This window comes from Melopsittacus undulatus, chromosome 6 (genome assembly GCF_012275295.1).
Source record: "Melopsittacus undulatus isolate bMelUnd1 chromosome 6, bMelUnd1.mat.Z, whole genome shotgun sequence".
NCBI classification, from domain to species: Eukaryota; Metazoa; Chordata; class Aves; order Psittaciformes; family Psittaculidae; genus Melopsittacus; species Melopsittacus undulatus.
The window spans coordinates 72,753,636-72,773,418 of NC_047532.1; the positions used below are offsets into that span (position 1 = coordinate 72,753,636).

The 19,783-nt window shown below is 41.3% G+C and overlaps 1 protein-coding gene across 6 annotated transcripts in view; it reads right to left on the reverse strand.

Annotated features, from left to right (window-relative positions):
• Window positions 1–1,117: 1,117 nt before the first annotated feature.
• The window catches only part of LRRC8D (leucine rich repeat containing 8 VRAC subunit D), a 48,481-nt gene continuing 29,815 nt past the window's right edge, over window positions 1,118–19,783 (reverse strand). For 5 of the 6 annotated variants that reach the window (XM_034063935.1, XM_034063934.1, XM_005143581.4 and 2 more), the window contains one exon: window positions 1,118–4,818. In XM_034063935.1, the coding sequence (XP_033919826.1) occupies window positions 2,246–4,816 (2,571 nt within the window). In that variant the 5' untranslated portion in view covers window positions 4,817–4,818 and the 3' untranslated portion in view covers window positions 1,118–2,245. Of the gene's footprint in view, window positions 4,819–13,909; window positions 14,115–19,783 lie in introns of those variants that run through there. The other variant, XM_031044189.2, reaches the window with a different exon arrangement.

Below are 19,783 nucleotides of genomic sequence, written 5' to 3' on the forward strand. Positions count from 1 at the left end.
TGGAATAGCACTGTAAATCATGTATACCATACTTCTATGAAGCTGAGATGGGCTTAGTTTTGAACATCAGTAGGAGAATGTGAAAACACCAAAGCTGGATCAATGCACAGCTACATTCTGTGTGACTCCACTATCAAAATAAGGGGAAAAGGATGAAAAATAAAACTACTTCTGTAAATATTTTAATTACTTTGTCATCTTCCAACTCTTCCTCCCTCCATACACAATGTCTTGGAAGCTGAAATGATGCTCAACAGCAAATACAAAGCATATACCAATAGTATGTTCCACAGGTTTTCTAAAGGGTCAATAGTCCAGCAATTCTAAAGTGATCTATGTGCAAAAAATAAACAAATTAAAGAGGGTCTTAATAAAAAGGAAAAAAGAGTCCACTGCAGCCTCAACTTCTGCTTGAAACACAGACTCTGAGGATCAGTTAGCAGTGAATTTCCCAGTGGATTAGTAACTGCAAGTATGCTGCCAAACCCATGACTTTGTGTTGCAGAACTGTCAACATCTCAGGTTTACTACCTGCTGGTAAGTGGAAAACAAGCTGTATCCCCAAAAGAAGTGTAAAAACCACTACTCATAAGTCTTCTGATCTACACAAACATACAGTGCAGGTATGTATGCATACATACATAGAGACTGCTACCTACAGCTTAGAACAGTCATCCCAGCATGACTAACAGTAAATGATTAACAACAAGCCTCATAAGAGCAGTATTTGAAGTGCTCCTGACTGTTCAATGCCCCCAGGCCAAAACTATCCCTTCATTTAATAGTGGTTTTAAGTCAGGGCAGCTCTGGCAATGGTACAGTAGAAATCACTGTGCGTGAGGATTTCTCTGTGAGAACAGTCCTTTGAATTACAGACTAGTTCAGTCCTGACCGCACCACAATAGGGAATTGTGTTTAAACCATGAGTAATCATGTAATCATCTCCCAGCATAGTACTTCTTTTCTGCACGCATGGAATGTAAATGGGGAAGATTTACAACTGATGATTTTGCAGATTTAATGGATTATATTTCTTTAATGGTTCTGGCAATGCAAACTCGGTTATAAACCAAAACCACACCACCACCAAAGAAAACAGCCAAAGAGAAATCCCACGCTCATTGCTGTCTGCTTTTTCCTTTATTTGATGACTTATGTGGCACATAGCTAGGCTTTTCTAACAGTACTTAAGTGTTCAAAACCATCAAACTACTTGGGATGGGGTGGGGGAAAAAGGTGGTCCTGTGGTTGAAGTTCAGGTGTGGGAGCCACACCACAATAGGTGGTAAAGCTAAATCATGTTTGGGTAAATCACAACTTCTATGCCTCTGTCATCAGTCTAGGAAATGGAGCAGACACCCCAGTTCCTAAGCAAGGCCTGTGAAACAACAATCACCAACTCATAAAATGCCTCAAGTTGAAAACTCAGAAGAGGAGCAAACCATAAGCAGTAAAGTGGTGTTTGATGGCTTTTGATTCGCCTTGCAAACCAGTTCAAATACCAAAACTATCCCCAACTTGGAAGCCAAGTGACAGTGTTCTCTCTTTTACCACCCACTGATGGTGGGACAGAGGAACCTTATGGAAACTGAGGAAGAGACCAGTGGCAGGAATGGGACCAGTCTTTGCCAGTGTGAAGGACCAGACACTGGACCACAGCAGAAATCTTATCCAACAACATGAGGCATTGAGGATGAAGAAAGCAAACACACTTGGCCTGATGCAAGCCACATACCTTAATGCCTGTAAATGGTGGTTCTGGTGCAGTTCAAAGCACAGCCAAGCTGGTTTCATTGGAGGATGGCTAAACACTAACAATACACATCAACATGTGTTTTGAGTGCTGGTAGGACCATACCATATACATTTATCATTGTGTTTTCCCCCCCATAATGCACTAAAGTAAATCCAGACCTTAAGGAACAACTTGCATAGTAAGAAAAGGTCATCAATTTAATCATTTACTTTAAGCAGGCAAGCAAATCTGTAAACATTCAAAAGCGGCAGCATCCATGTTACAAACAATTTAAGGGGAGAGAAAAAAAAAGGAATTGAGATTATTCAGGTTTGTTACCCTGTCCAAAATCTTGGAAATAATCTTTCTAAACACTGCAAACATTGAACACTCGGTTACACCTCTTCTAACCCTGCTAGAGCAGTCCCGCCTCTGCATGGTCTTGCAATTGCCATACTGTTTAGCATATGCCATTTGGAAGTCAGCTACCAGAGAGCACTTCACCTCCGCCTAGATCCCATTAGCAAACGGAATGCTTGTGTCTTGGTTCAACACCTCTTTAACTTCTGAGGGCAGCGCGTCAAAGAGGTGATCCTCCACCACGAGCCCGCTTTTCCTGAGAAGCTGACACTGCCCCAGCGTGGCTGGCAGGCGGTCCAAGCAGTTTCCCTTCAGTTCCAGGTGAGTCAGCTGCAGCAGTTGACTGATTTTATCTGGGATTGAGGTAATGCAGTTCTGTCCCAGACTCAAAGTCCTCAACTTAACACATTTAAACAACTGCTTTGGCAAAACATCGACTTTGTTGCCTGTGATGTGAAAATGCTGCAGGTTTTGAAGCAAACCTATTTCCACAGGAATCAACGCGATGGAGTTGTAGCTCACGTCTAAACACCTTAGTTTCTGTAAACTGAACACTGCAGCTGGTAAGGATTCGAGTTTGTTATTGGAGAGATAAAGAGACTCCAAATTCTTTATGTGGGTAATGGAGGAAGGAATGTTGACTATTTTGTTGTGCCATAGCTTTAAACAAGTCAATCTTTTTAAGTGCTGGAAACTGATGATTTCTTCAATTGTGCGTATGCTGTTTGACTTTAAATCCAGTTCCTGTAAGTTAGAGAGGCTGAAGATGGCGTGGGGAATTCTCTCCAGTTCACAGTTCTGCAGTTCCAACTCCGCGACATTAGTCATTTTCTTAAGGCTATTGAGTACCACAAGCTTAGTGCCGTCATTATGAATGACTAGCTTTGTCAGATGTGGGGCGACATCTGTGATGTTGGGGGGGATTTTGGTCAGATTGCTCTTCACATGGAGAATCTTCAGGTGCCTCAGCTCTCTGAGGGATTCGAGCCCTATCATTTTGTTGTTTTCAGAGTTCAGGTTGCCTATCAAGTACAACTCCCGGAGGTTTTTGAGCAGATAGACCCATGCAGGAATCTCTGCAACATCTGTGAACTTCACGTGAAGACATCTCAAATGGTCCCGCAGGAAGCTGAAAGCAGTCTGCTCAACCTTGGCAGGGCAGTGGCACAGGTGAAGCTCCTGGAGATTTGTCATCTGGGAGATTTTCGCTGGGATTTTAGCTTCAGGAATCAGCTCCAGTTTCAACACATCCAGATCTGTCAGGTCAAACACAGCATCAGGGACCCCCGACAGCATGAAGAGATGCAACTCCTGTTTGTCCTGGGCGTTGCGGGAAACGTGCTGCCGCAGCTTCTCAAAAGTCCACTCATGGTTTAAACTGATTTCCCGTAGCTTGTTCTCACTTACCTCTGACAGAAAGACACCGAAACGCTTGGAATACAACTGGTCATACTGATCTACCATGTGCAAGAGAAATGCAAAGTCATTTTTGACATCAGGGATATCACTGAAGCTACTCTCTTCTCTGACCTTCTCAAATGAATATTCCTTCAAAGGTATTCGGAACAGCCAGAAAAGGGTGTAGAGGCAGATAAAGCCATAGACACAAATGAGGGAAATATAGCTGATGAGCAGTTTCTTCAACATATAAGCCATGTTGTGTGTGCACTCAAACTGGGTGTAACCAATCAGGTGTTCCACTTTTGGGTTGCAGATGTGTTCAAAGCTGATGGTGTTGACGAAGTTTGCAGTATAGCAAAGAATAAATATGAACTTGACAGTTTTGATGACAGTCTGGCCAACATAGAGCTTATAAATCAGATCACTGTCTTCCACGTGAGCCCGGAACTTACGCACTTTCTCAAACAGTGCTTTGGCTTGCTCTCCATCTTTCTTATCTAAGATAGTGACGCTGGGAACCTCAATCATTGGCTTGTCAGCTGAAAACTTGAAGCCAGACTTAGTTATCATGGGAGTGCTGGCACTCGGGCTTCCTTCATCACTGCTAGTGGAAACATACTTGGGTAGGGACTGGGCACCAGTTAACCGCTGTTTGTTCTCCTCTGAGTCCTCACATGCTGTTTCAGACAAGGCTTTGGTAGTCCAAGGGGACTCAAAGCACTTCCCCAATATAGACACAAAATGCTCAATTTTTGAGCAAGTCTTGGGATACTTGAACCAAAAATTGCTACTGACTATTAAAATGATAGTATGGATGAGAACAAGATAGGGGAAATACTTGGAATACCAAGGAAGAGCCAAATGATAGCACATCTGGTTAATAAATACATATTGCTGAAAATCCAAGTTGGTTTTACGGCCTGAGGAATCTTTCTGCTCTTTTTTCAGCTCCTGGCCTGATTCAGTGGGTTGATACTGAGACGAGGTAGCTCTGCTCAGAAGTACATCAGGTGTTACAGTAGGGGCACTCCCAAAGGAAACCGTTCCCATCGATGTTACTTCTCCTTGACCAGTGGTTGTTTCAACAGTGGTGAAGTCAGCCTTCCCCGATGTACTGGGTTGTGGCTTTGTATTTACAGTAGACTGCAGAACTGGCAAGCAGACCACCTGGTCTTTGGTCAGCTGCATGGTTCCAGCAAAAATGGCAACCATTAACATGACAACAGCTAGATAATCCATAAACACATCCCACCATGGTTTCAGGATCCGGTAAGTTGGCTGGATGTCATTGAGTGATGCAACTTCTGCAAGGGTGAACATTCCTACAAGAGAACAGAGGCAAAAAAATCAGGATGGTTGACTGGTGAGCAGGTTATTTCACCATGGAATAACAATCACACCATGACACACAGACAGACCCTCAGAAGGTTCCCACTTCTTGCTACTGAGCATCCACATTGCTTACCAGGTTGATTAGCTACTTTCCCTTCAGTACCACTGCACAAGTCTTGCAGTTACTACACAAATTTTTGGCATAATTTTAATGTGAAAGTTTTACAGTGAGAAACAGTTATCAATTCATTGGGCCTGTATTTTCCCTATTTAATTAAGAAATAATCCTTCCTTAGAAAAATCCATCCCAGCCAACCAATAAAGAAACTTCTCACAATATTCTACTAACATAATGGAGGAAAATTGGTACAGTACTACTAAAGGAATTCTTTTCTTCAGGTTAACATCACTGCCTGGTGATTACAGGAAGCTGGTTAGTCCAGGTAATACAGGAGCAGGCTACAAGGGTTTCACTTTAAGATAATGTACTATAATTCCCTTGAAGTTAAATCACTTTAAGCATGCACTGTGAGGCAAAGTGATCACGTGACAATCCAGAACTCTCTGCAGCTTTAAATAGCTTAATTTGCTTCTTGTTTTGACAAAATCTAGAGGATTCAACTTATCAGCTTTTTAGAAAAGCAGCTTCCTGTGCAAGCAGGATGTGGTAAAATCATCATTTAGCTGCTGAACTTGTGACCCAAATTTGGCATTTCTAAAGTAAAATATGCAGCTTGTGTGTATACACGGAGAGGGGAGGAGACAGGATGTACATGATCACACAAAGCCTGACTCCTTTTGCTGGGAGAAGACTGGCTTAGCAGAGCACAAGGAGATCAAAGCAGGCTGTATAAAGATGCATCAGATCCATGCAGCATACCAGCTGGTACAGACCAGCACCTTACAAACCCTAAACGACAGTGTCACAGGCAAACAACACACAACATGACAGATTATTTCTAGCCTATTTTCTCTGAAGATATCAGACATTTCTATATGCAGAACTCAAGTATTAGCCACGGCCTCTATGGTCAAAGGCTCACATCAGCCTCTCTCCTGCCCTGCAGCCGCTCCCATGGTGTTGGTGTGCAGGAAAGGCCAGCAGTCACTGCTGGAGAGCCCAGCATGGAGTTCAGGATGAATGTGTCTCCTCCACCACAGGGAGGAACCCAGCCCTGGCTTCCCAAGCTCCCCCAGCAGCTTTCACTGAGAGGATACTGCATACCTAGTCCAGGATTTGGGAAAGACAACCAGAGGCAGAGGGTTTATCTCATTGCAGCACTCATCCCAACTGGTGCTTTGGGCAGAGTTGCCAAAACGTGAAAGTTCAGGCTCAGTTCCTCAGGGAATGGCAGAAGGAACTTCCATCTCTCTCTGTTTTCTGGTAAATGGCAAATCCTCCTCCCTCATCAGTAATACAAGCTGTCAGGGTCTTACAGCACTCTCAGCTCCACAAGAGCAGCCTCTTAGCAGCACGGTTCCCAAGCCCTTCTCCACACACCACCCCAGGGCTGTAGGAGCACCTGGCTACAGGAGGTGCTGAAGGACACAGAGCAGTAACACACCCCACAGCTACCAAAGCTACACAGTGCTTTACTCCAAATTAGCTACAAACTCCCATGTTCTTTACTGTGTCCTGGTGCTTACCTAGACTGAGTCACAGCATGACTGCTTGCCTTAGAATTAATATTTAAATAACATCCGTGTGAAGAAGAGCATTAATCATTTGTACTAATATGGACAGATCCCTCCTTACTCCTAAGGCAAAACTACCACTGGCCCAGGGCAGGAGAACAACACAACCGGATGATCTTAAGGTCCTTTCCAACCCAAACCATTCTATGATTCTACAACAGCAGCAGAGGTGGAAGTTTTTCCTGCATGGGTGGGAAGGAGGAATAAAATTACTGCTGTGACAAAGATGGGTAGTTGCTACTGCTTGTTTCTCTGGGGTCAGCCTTTCCCTTAACTTTGTACTAGCTGATCACATGGGAAGTTACTTCATTGTGGTTTGGGCACAACCTGCAGAATTCCTTTACAGTCTGAAGGTGATGGTGCTTTTTTGCTTCTGCCACGAGAGCACATGGATAAAGCACCGAAACCCAAGTGTGGCAGACATGGCTATTCTAAGCAACTGAAATAGTGGGAAAGAAATGAGAGAGCACAAAGCGGTTCCAGGTAGAGACTTAGAAATATCAGTAAAAAATCTAAAGTGAAAAATCACCTCTATGAGACCTCTTGTCTTTTACAGACACAGAATGATTTCAAAGAGGTTAGGAGGCACAACAGAGCCCATGTAATCCTCTTTGTGAGAGCTGTAGGCAGGGTGGTGTAACAGGAGCTTTACACTGAGAAGTACCACATTTAATGCTCTAAACATGTCTTTTCTTTCAAGTTACTGATACTCACAGAAGAGCTGCTGTTTTGGCAGAGATTAGCAGTTACAAAACACAAAAACCCCTCTGTGGTATTACTAACACTTTGTCTCATAAAACAGAGGCAGGCTCTTTTTTCTAGCTGGTGAAAATCAGTTCCAGGAGCTGAAAACAGGTTTCTGTCCTCACATGTCTAAAACATTTAAATGCTCTGAGTCTTAAGAAACAAAGGGAAAGAATGTAAGTATAAGACATTCTGACTGATGGGCTGCAAAAAATGTGGTATTTTGTGTCTTAAATCCATCACTACATGTATTGGTGTTTGATTTTATGACATTAATAACCATAGAAGTTAACTTACTTCGGTTTTGCCAATTCTTAGAAATCAAACTATTAAGGATTACTCAGAACAACAGTATTGTAGTGGGTTTGGATTTTCTTTATTCCAGGTTAAATTTAAGCTATTTAAAGGAAAAGGAATAAAAAGAAAAATAGATTAAATAAAAAGAATGTTTTCTTATGGTGAAAACAAACATTTTCAGCCCTTTTCATGGCTTACAGGGCACTGAAAGGACCTTGATAAGGCTCACTAGAACACGGGGTTTTGACACACTGAGATCTAAACTAGCAAGCTGTGTTTCTTGAAGAAAAGTGAGTTTTAATTTCCAATATGGAATTTCAGGACAGTTTCCTTTTTAAACCAGCATATTTCAGTTTAGTTTTAATAAGCACAGATTTTAATTCAAGCCTGTTGCACTATGATCTTTTGGGCTTTTCTCCCCAAAACCCTTTGTCTCCAGCTCTGTAACTTGGATGATGCTCTAGGGTAACCTTAACCTCTCCCAGCTCCATCCATTACTTCCAGCAGTCTACTGGGTGCAGTCTGCCTTTTGGGGAAAAAAAGCAGGTAATTCTTTAACCTAGACAAATAAACTGTTCTAAGCACAACTGTTTCTTTCTTAGATTTTAGGTAGAAAAACTTGACATTCTGAAAGCAGTGTAGTACTACCTCCCTTTTCATTGCTATTTGATATGGAGCTGTAAGAACTAAAACCACTTCATTTTGCACTTACATAGCTACAATAAAAACAGAATTTAAGAAGAAAACACTGACATTGACAATATAATTGTTCTAAGTTACAGCCCCACATTAAAACATCAAGGGTTAACAACCAATTTCAGATGTCATACTTAGCCAAATGTAATCCCCTCATTAGTCTCAAAGAAAAGCTATAATAGGAAGAGCTCAGAATGTGACTAACCTAGTGAATTCTCCTGACATATTTCAGGCTATAAATGCTGAGATACAGAGTGGACATACCGGGGTCATTTCCTAAGAAACAAGCTTAAATACAGAAGTTAGAGGAAAAGGAAGCAGCAGATTGGTATGTCACTAATGTTTATTTACATCCCACTTCTTCCTGTACTTACTGATAAAACATGTCTGCCCCTGTAACTCGCTGGCCCCTCCTGTTTTAAAAGCATATTTCAGCTTAAAGCAAATCCAAAGTTAGAACAAACAAAACCGGAATTGTAGCACATGAACCTCTCATTTCACTTGCAGGTTCCCAAGACTCAGAACAAGTCCACTTTGTTTCAGGAAACAAAAAGATTCTTGAATCAGCCCTGTCACCACAACTGGTCAAGAATTTCCTAATAATAGAGAAAACATTTCTAGTTGAAAAGAAAAAGTGTTGCCATGAATAAAATGGTTTTCTCCCTTCCCACAGGAAAGTAAGGAGAAAAGAAGTTTTCCCATAACTAAAAGGCTTTGCTAGCTTGCTTTTGATCAAGTGACCATAGGTTTATTTCCACTGTATAGTTTACTCTCTTCTTTCCATCAACCATTTCTGCTTCCTTTGTTTTTCTACTTCTGCACCATCCCTATTAAGGCAGGCAATTAGACCTTAATGTGATAAAAGTAGATTATGAGATTCCTCTTAGCCAGGATACTGCAAACATCAATTGTTCCACAGACAATCTGCAAAGATCAAAGAGATGGCACCACCCCTTTTTCTTTCTTCCCCACAAAACCACATGTAAGGAGCTCCAGAGCCCTTGTGAAATAATGTATAAAGACATCCAGAGAAGAGCCTACAAATGGATTTATGCATTCTGGGCATACAGACATAGTTGTCACCTGCACTGGTTACTCAGTTTCTGAGATCAAGTTCAAGACAAACTGAAGGTGGTTTAACCAGGACACCAGTAGGCTTCGGGATCTAGTAATAGAGGGAAATTGTCCCTGCTAATATAGCTGGAAATATTACCACTACGCCTAGCCCAGTTTGCAGCTCCTATTGTGTTGGCTGAGGCACTGCCCCTGGACAGCTGTCAAGAAAGCAGCAGCCCATGCACCAAGATCCTGAAAAGCCCAGGAAACATTCCACAGTAAAACACAACATAGGTATAGTGTTGCTCTACTATACAAAATGTTTTGCTGTTTCTTCAACAGCAGAAGGTACTGCAGAACATTAATTACCACAAGAACACAAGGACTACGTGTACTAACTATGGCTTACAGTACCGGATACTTCCCGATTAGTGCTTTCTTTCTAGGAAGTTCCAAACCATATTCAACATAAGGACCTGCATGATAATTCCCACTCACTGTTTCTTCCCTGAACATCTTACAGTGACCAAACCTGCCAGTCTTAGATCAATCTGCAAGACCTGAGTCAGTTTGATTTTGCCTGACTCCCCCTTGACTGAGCAAATTGTTATTTGTTTGGCCTATTTGATATTCCAGGCTAAGCAAATTCCTATGGCATGGGATATTTATGCACATGATTTGGTCTAAAATTAATTGTGTGTCACCCTGAAGGGACTATTCTAGAGATGGTGTGAGTGTAATGGATAAGTGAAACTAAATAAGGAGAAAGCAACAAATGCCAAGCTGAAAGATTTCCTATAGAGAAAAACCTTTCAACTAAGGAATAACAGTTCCACAATAGCTTTTCATTTTATCTAAATATCATTATATAAATATATATGGAAAACTATGAAGCTATTATTTGATATCACACTTAATTGATTCAGGAGGGTTCATTAACACCATTCACATATTCATTATTTAGGAAACAAAACCAAAACTAAACACCAAACAAAAAAAAAACAACACAACCAAAACCCCCAAACTAAAACCCCCACAGCTAATGCATCTCCCCAGTTCACCCATCCCACTGCCCAAATGCACAGCTATAATTTTGGACCCAACCTTAAAGGGAACATATAATCTCCACAGAGAACGTAAATCAATTCCCCAACTCAGGGAACACCATCTGGGTGAACAACATTAATCTGACTGACAGTAATTGAGTAAACAAAAAAGTATTAAGATCTGATTTCTCGCAGACTGCACACAGAAATATTAGGCTTCTGTAAGTTAGAGAAGAAAACATGAATCTTGCTTTCTAAGATCAATGTCAGATTTGAATCCAGTTACAAAAATTCAAACAATTTTTATTATTATTATTATTTTATTTTAAAAAACTCTGCCCTTCCAAGCTGGGCTTTTCCAGGTTGTGTAACAAATGCTCTAACCTACTTTGGGATGCTGCTATTTAAGCGTTTATACTTATCCTTCCTTGTTTACCAGCTCTTTGAAGGTCTAGTGCTATCTACCACTCCTAAGCAGATGGTTTTGTAATCTATGTGATGTGTAAAAAGCAGCGTTAGTGATCATAAACAATAAACTCCAAACCATACCTCATTCTTGCCCTGCTGTAAGTGACCAGAGAGGCCTGTTTAAAGATGACTTTCAAAACAGGAGCCCAATGTTGTACTGATCAGCTCCCCAAAACACCCAAAGATTAACACCACCATCAACTCTGTGTTCACATGAGAGTTCTGAGCCTGCAGAGCACAGAAAATAAGCAACTGCAGTACTGCTGAGCCATGCTCTTACAAGAAGGCTGCTTTGACCAAAAGTACAAGCTTCAGGTTTTATTCACATTTATCCCCAGGCACTCAGCATCTTTCAGAATATAACTTGTCAGCCTTTGACCTTGAAAACCTCAAAGAGATCCTACGCTGAATGTTCAGCAGTGCTGCTCCATGCTCATTTCACACAAGTTGGTAGCACTGGAGATCATAAACAGCATGAGAGAAGAGACAGGAGAGAGAAACAAGAGTGGAGAGTGGTCCTTCAGCATCCCTCTGCATGAGTCTCTGAAGAGCTCAGTATAATAAAACTGTATGTGTTGCAGTTCACCACATGCAATTTTACAGTTATAAAACATGCAATGTAGCAAGGCAACATGCAAGAAACCAGGAGAGATCACTAATGAGGCCAGACCTCAGCAGGGAAGGATACTGAACTTATGTTTGTAAGAGTCCATGAATGCCCCAGCATTTGACTGGCAATTTCTCCAGTGAAGAACATGAGTCTTGCACAGCATAGCTGCCTGAACAAGAGCCCTACAGCAGAGTACCATGGAGCTTGCAGATGAAGGCAAAGAACATGCCTTGGTCTGCCCCGGCACATGCGCTCCAAACCTTACACTGCTGTTACCACCACCACCATATACACAATACCGTCTTTAACCCAAGGCAGCACATCATCAGTGATCAAAGCAGTGACTCTAAGGCTGAACAATCAGATTTCCAATAGCATTTTCTGGTTTACTTAGCCAGACTAGAGTAAAACCAGTGAGCAAACTAACAGTTGATATCTCATGTCACAGAACTCCCAAAACATCCCCACACCAGTACTCTTGAATAGACAGCCCAACTTGTGTGTGCAAGATCCCCAGCTTAACACTAAGCTCTTTTACCCAAGTACAAACACAACTGAGTTACTGCAGTTGATTTAACCTGTGCTGCCAGAGATGTACAATGCAATTAGTTTATTGGATGGCGTAACTCTAAGCAGCTGCTCACATCTAAGTGTTAATCCCTTTGGCATTTTCAAATCTGCTGTTCCTCATCCTTTAGCCAGTGATGTTTCTGCAGTGTTTTCATGACACTGTATCAGAAGTACAGGAACACACAGTAAAACATCTGGTGCTTCTACTGACCAGAGCACTTTGGGAATTTATCGAGATGCAAAAGCAAGCTGCACCAAAATAAAAGCACATCTGGTAATCCTAATCCCTACAGGCTGCTTTTTATCACTAACAAAGATATCCCAGTGATACAATATAAATTAAAAAGTAATTAAAAGGACAGGAAGAGAAAAAAATAAATAATACAATTATATTTCCCTTTCAACTTAGAAATCTGAAAAACAGAACAGTTAAAAATGGTTTAGACCTTGAGATGTTGTGTTAAAATTTGCTTCTACATGAGAAAGAATCATAGAATCAACCAGGTTGGAAAAGACCTAGTAAGTCTGCATGGCTACAAAGTTTGTTAAATGAAATAGCTTGAGCACAGGTAGAGATGGCACTCAGCTACTCACACAAATCCTCCAAGTCCTCCTTCCTGATCCACAGCCATACACGCTGCCAGTCTCTGTCTCATCTTGTTTGGGATTCACTTGGAACTGGGGCAGTTTCAAAAGCAGGAAGAAATTGAACTTGGCACAGAGCTGTCAGTTGAGTGATTTTAAGCCACAGAATGTAAAGATAGAAATCTTATTAGAGGATATATTAGTACTTTTAACTACACATTCTAAACAGGAAGGAGTGTCTACCAAAGAGAAAGAAACATGCTGCTGAAGTTCATATTACTGTAGGTTTTAACATAGCCTCTCTTAAGGGCAAAATGACCTCTCCACTGTAACTCATGGTACAAAAGTCTAGGTTTACTTAATTTCTAAACTGTATCCCCATCAGAATGGGAGCAGGTTTACTGAGTAACTAAAGTAAGTTGTTTTCAATGAATACTTTCCCTCTTTGTATTTTTAATGGATATGCCAGCAACCTTGCACTGGAACATTTACAGCATCCTCATGGAGATGTAGAGCCAAGAACAGACTACATTCCTTTAACTAAAGAACAGGCTCCATTGTTCCCTACCTGAGCTGGTTCATTTCTTTAGACAGAAGAACAAACAGTGACTCTCACTGGGTTACACGTTAAACAGAAGTTTCCTATACAAGATTTGCCCACATACAAGGTGCTGTATTTCCAAGTACCTGCAGTGACACTTCCATTATATACATTAGCTAAAAGCCATCTAGGAAAGGTCACACAAATCAAAAAGTTAGAATAACAAAAGCAAATTAAACATATATTAAAACGCAACAAAAAGCACCCAGCAACACATGAAGCTATATGTAAGCACCTGCACATCACAGCTCCTCTATTTTTGCCAAGACCTTTTCTGTGGCAAGAGCAGTACGAAGGATCATAAAGCTCAGCTGAGAATCAGGATATGGAAAAGCACACTTTAATTCCACCTTTCCTTTTGCCCATGATGCCAGCACAGAGCTACCTTGATAAAAATATAAAGCAAACACAAAAGGGCAAGTTTACAGCCCAATAAATAGGCTGCAACCTCAGTTTTCAAATACACGGTCTCTCCAACTCTTTACAGACAATACTCAAACTATGTTCCTACTTAAAGTCACCCAGCTTCTTTGCTCCCCAGGGAGAAGAGGACACTTCCTCACTCAAGCCAAGGATTAGCTCTAAAAGCCATGTCACAAAAGCCACTTGAGGTAAGTGCTACGCAGCTTCCAACACCCCTCTCACCATCTTGTGTCCCCACACCCTGGGTAGACGCTGCACAACACAAACCCTGCTCCCAACCTGCTACCTACCTGCTTTTTAGCAAGCAAAGAGATCTTCTACGCTTCAGACATCCTGCCGGACAGGTAACAATGAGGACTTCTCAGGTAAAGCTCTGATCAACAGATGAAGTATGACTTATTAATGTTACCGCATTCCTGCCAAGCTTCCAATAGCAGAATCTCCACTGGTCTCACGCCAGGAAAAAGGCTTGCAGCTGAAGCATTTATCCTGAAAGGGATTTACTGAAGTTTAACTGTATTTCTTTTTCCTCTTCCAAACTTAAGCTGCTTTCTGTAAGAGATAAGCTATTTACTTAGTCCATCTAGTCTCCTAATTGTTTGGTTCAGGGTGTGTACTTCAATCTCAGTACTTCAGCATAAAGAGGAATTATGCCACAATGCATGTTTTGCAGGCTGCTGTGTTGAAATCCTGCTGATGGGTTCACATCATCTCCTTCCTTTTCATGCTTTATTTTCTCAAAACCCCATTCAAAATCCTGCCTTAAGAATAAGGTCCCAAAAGACTTGAGACCGCAGCATTCCTGCTCTAACAAGCAAGCTTCCAGCTCTGCCAAAAGGGTCGGAGAGGCTCAGTTGTGTTGTTTGCTGCCATTCACCAACACCAACAGACCCATACAGCCCCCACTATAAATATTTACTATTGCTAAATTTGTATCACGATTTGACCCAACTGCTCCAGCTGGAATCGTAACCTCTGCACTGAGGGCTCTCTCCAGCCAGACAACCTTTGCCCTGAAGGCTTGCAATCTCAGAGTGATTATTTGTTAGACAATGACAAGCATGTTTGTGGCTGTAAAATTCAAAGCAAAACACCAAAATCCATCAGGCTTCCAGAAGGAAAATGGGATCACAGTGTGATTAAAAGTATAATCAAATTTCACATGCTGATGCACCACTGTCTTTGAAAAGGCTTAATATTATGTCCAGATAAACCTATTTACAGTTACAGCATTCTTATATACTGAGCCGTACTCCTTCCCACTGGTTTGGGCATGATGATATCTCAAATATTAACAGCTCTTGAAGCCTTTCTTTCCAGTGGAAGACACAATGAAGCTTCCCTTTACAGCTAGATACGTTTTAAAATAGACAATGAAACCTTCTGAGTATGTACTTCAACCCAAAGGAAATAAAAACACAGTAAGGAGACATCTTATTCTATCTCATCAATGGACAAGATGCCACTTGTGCTCCAGCACCTACCACCTCACCATTACTACAGCCTTTGCCATGCACTCAGAATAACACTTCTGGCAGCCACATTCATAGACATGCAGTCATGTACCATGTCACTGTCTGACTTTTGCAGCTAACATGCTATCTGCTTGGATGGCCAAATGGGGAAATTGACAGGGTCAGAGGCAGCTTTTTTATCCAGCAGGCAGCCTCCCCTTGCCCCAGGCACTTGCCATTTCAGCTTGCTTTGGCAAGTTACTCATCACTTACAGTAGCACAAACACTACTCCTCAGCTGCTACAGAAATAAGAGTTGCCCTCTAACTGCAGGAAAACAAAGCAGTCAGCTTTCCTTGTTGCCACTGCTTCATACAGGTAATGTTCACATCCTCCAGCAGGCCCCAGCCAAGTCCCCAAGAGGTTCTGTGCAAGTGCAGGTAACCAGCAAGGAGAATTCAGGATGCAGCACTAGGCTCATACTGATCTGAGAGAAGAAGGGTCCCTTCTAACAGCATGCCAAAAATCTCAGGGGAAACAAAGTGTGAGCTTGTGCAAGTACACATCACTGATTTCAGAGTTCTGGCTCTCATCGTAGCTCCTCCACATAAGGTTTTAAGAAGTGCAGTTCAGCCCCCCTTGCTGCCCTGGTGTCCTGTGCAGAACAAGGTGAAGATGCAGGACTTGTCCTAAAGCAAACTGTCCTTTATCTTCACTTCCAGCAGTCTTCCTATGGGAACATGTGATGGATGTGGCATTGCTTACACAAGATGAAACAGAACAAGGGAGAAAATGTTGCTTTTATCTTGTAGCAGCACCAGAAAACACCAGTTCCACTGCAGTGGTGGTGGTGGGAGACAGTATTCCTCTCCCACAGGCATGCGGAGACCTCATCACGCTCCATAGCATCAGGTGCTATGTGTCTGCAAATACCCCTCTCCTTGAAACGGGGTAGCCTGGAGTCAACCTGCAGCTCTCAGGGGACAGCAGGGATTACTTCAGCTCTTAGTTTGCATTTCAAACCGTTGACTCAACACAAAACAACAACACAGGACAGCCACAAATTGCCCACGCAGTGACCTGTATCACATCATAGCTGAATGTGAGTAATCTCTGATACTTACGAATAGATCTGGTGTTTGACTGGCACTATTTTAACAAGGATCTATGCAAGAACCTAAGGATAACTAGCCAACCACTTTATTTATATGTTCCTGTTATTTCATGTGCACACTTGGACTACTGCCTGTGCATGTGGGTGTACAGCAATAATATACATATGAATACATTCCCATAAGCCATCAGTTAAGAGTTCAAGATTTGTCATGGCCAGATCAAAACATGAACGAAACCAGACATTTAATTCATTATAAAGATTTGTAACAGCCTGTCTTTGGCCAAGCATTCTGCTTGCCAAATTATGCCTCCAGTACATTTTCTAAACTAAAAAGTTATGAAAGCCCCAAAATCCATAATAGCTGTTATTCCCCTTTAGGCTAAACAGCAATTCTAATCTCCATCTCAAGTTCCTCAAAGGCTAACAGTAAAAACCCTTCCTCTTAGATATAAACCCACCAAGGAACTTTGGAATAACAAAACTTAACTAAATCATTCCTTTAATCTTTCACTGGTTGCAGTTTTCTCAGAACAGACTTGCTTTAGAAAACCAAATGGAAAGACCACTCTCTACCCCTGTCACAAAGCTTGGGACCAACTGACCTTGCAGGACAGACCCAAAATGGTGACTTTAAGGAAGCAGGTGATGTGCTACTGCTGTAAGCTCTAAGGTCTTGCCCATGGACACAGCCACATCAACAGCAAAGCAGCCCTGGATCACAAGGACTCTGCAGAAATGGAGTCAGATCCTTGCTCATCACACATAAACAGGCATGAGATAGCTGTTATGTGAAGTTTGAAGGGAAGGGCCAGCCAGACATCATTCTTTAGGCTCCATGGAAGGTTGCACCCTTGTCACAAAATGGGGCTAAAGGCGTATTGTGCTTCTTGCTCTGTCAGGAGAGGCAGAGCTGCTCTTGGGTTAAAACATTCTTTATGTGATAGACCATTGTGGCAATCCTGCTCCTGACTCATCCTTTCTCTGCCTCATCATGCCATGCATCAGATGCCACTATGCTTCACAATACTTGCATTATATGCTCTCTGCTACTTGTATAACGCTGAGTTCCTGGGTCTTGGTCAGAGTTTCTTCATATTCAAATAAAGAAAGTGATTTTTGGACAAAAAGCCAGATTCTGCTAACACTTTATATTGCATAAAAGGTTCAATTTCCTACTCTATATCAAAGCGTTACAGCATTACGCATTGTGTAATCCTGTCTCCAAAAGATTACAGAGCAAAAAAATCAGCTGAACTGCATAGGATTGCATACTGTATAACACAGCAAAGTGTATGAGGAAGGCAAAGATTTGAGCTTGACCAGTTACACAAGTAAGAACCTTTAAGTCCATGCCATGGGCTAGAAACAGTAATAAATCTCCTATCTTCTACATTAGCAACACTACAACCACAGCGAAAGTCACAGAGTAAAGGCATCCTAAAAAAGTCTGCAAGTATTAGTAGTGTGTTGGAATTATTCCTTAATCTGGGACTCTAGTCTGAAAAGTGATTTAACAAAGATATAATTTGAAAGATATAAATTAACAGGAAATTTTGCTACTTCCATATGGGTGCACAATTCACAAATAAGATTATTTCTCTCTTTATATTAGAATTTTTCCTTAGGGAGTGTAGCTGAGGTTTCCACATTGAGTTAATCTGCAGATAACACTTCTTAATGCTCTGCATAGGCTTACTTGCTGAAGCTGGACATATTTGCTGACACTTGCTTTGTCAAGTCGAGAGAAGCAAGTTGTAATAAAACTTCCATGCCTAAAGGGAGAAGATACAACTGGCTGTATATGTACAAGAAAAACAAAATGACTAATCATTAAGTGGCTCTAAAACAAAACCAAAAATCCCATCAAGAATTAAAACACTCATGGAGGTAAAGGCCAACAGGATAAGACAAGATCTCAAAATGTATAAATACAAGCAATAATGCTATTGTGACTCATTTATTAGGGAATCCTTACTGCCTTCAGTTAATCAAACACAAAACACAATTGTATAATGATGGCACACTTGAAGTTTTCCTGTTACATAAAATAACTTCTTGTTTTCTGAATTGCTGTTTGTAAGTAGCTGCAATTTGAACAGATTTCTGAATAAAGATCCTTCTACTCCTTCACTGTGACACAGACTCAAAGGTTTACTAGAAATGAGCAAAAGCATAAGCCGATGAACATGAAATATTGAAGCTTTCCAGGTTAGACTTACATTTAAGCTTTTTAATTAGGAACTCTACACCTCTATAGTCCAAGGTAAAGGTCAGCAGGGAACAACCAACCAGGTTATGTCATCACCAGCTATTAGTCTTCTCCAGTCCTCCTCTGAGGCAGCCGTCACTGTTAAAGCCACAACAGACTACAGGTCTGATTCTCCTAGACAATGTCCCCCTGCCAACTGTAGCACCATCTCACCAACCACCACAGGACAAACTGTTTCTTCTTAGAAATTTAAGTCACTGAAAACCCACAGGATACGAACCTATAAATTACCACAACCAAACATGGCCAAAACATAGTGGCAAAGCAGTTATTTCTCTACAGACACAAGCCAAGGGATTTTCTAGTATTTTCTTTATCCTCTAATGCACAAAACCAGAATGCTGGCAGCATGTTCCTTGGTAGAAGCCCAAATACCACTTAAAAGTCTCAATTTTCAAGATGCCTTACACTACGTTACTTATTTCATTACTTCCCCTCCTTCAAACAAAGTATAAAAGCAGCTTTAGTTTCCTCTACGATTCCTTCTGACTCTCGGAACTACTGCAGGCAGACAAGAACACCAAGAGCTTGTATCTGGCATTAACTAAACATATTTTATCTATGATTTACAGTTAACATTACAAAACCCATATAACACAAACACATCTTACAGATCAAGCCATCTTTCCACAGCTAGCGAATGATGCAATCTACTCAGTCATCAAATTCCAGATCAGACCAGTGACACAAGCAATACAATAGCATGTACTGAAGAACTACTGTAAACTCACAAGACAAATAAAATCCATCTCGTAAAAAATTCCACAGGAGTCTTTTGCTGCAATATATCATCTGTGTTTCAGATTCAACAGTCCAAAATATTTAGCTTCTTCTACAACAAAGTATTTAACTTGTGTTGGAATAACTCTATGTGGGTGAAAACATGGTATTTACACAAGAGCCACGAAGTACCACACTTAACATTGCTTCTTGATGCCTTTCTTAAGAGCTAATTCATAGCACCTATGATTTTAATGTTGTTTTCCTCTGTTCAAAGATCCAGTATCCCTTACTTGATGCCTTGCCAGATTAGTGCTGTATTAAACCAGACAGGCAGCCTGGGAGGTATAACTGAGTTGTTACTTTTATCCTTGCTCAGCACTCCAAAGGAAGTCCACTAACTGGTCCCATCTTTGGGCCACGAATGGCTTGACCACAAAATAACCATTCCCACCTACAAAGACAAACTTGCTAAAATGCCTGATCATTTGCTCAAATTTTATAACTTTTATTACATTATGTTGTGATACTCTTGTTTTAAGACTTCTCTCTCCCTCTTTTTATAATTCTGCAGATGCCTTTCCACCAAAACTCTTGGACAATGC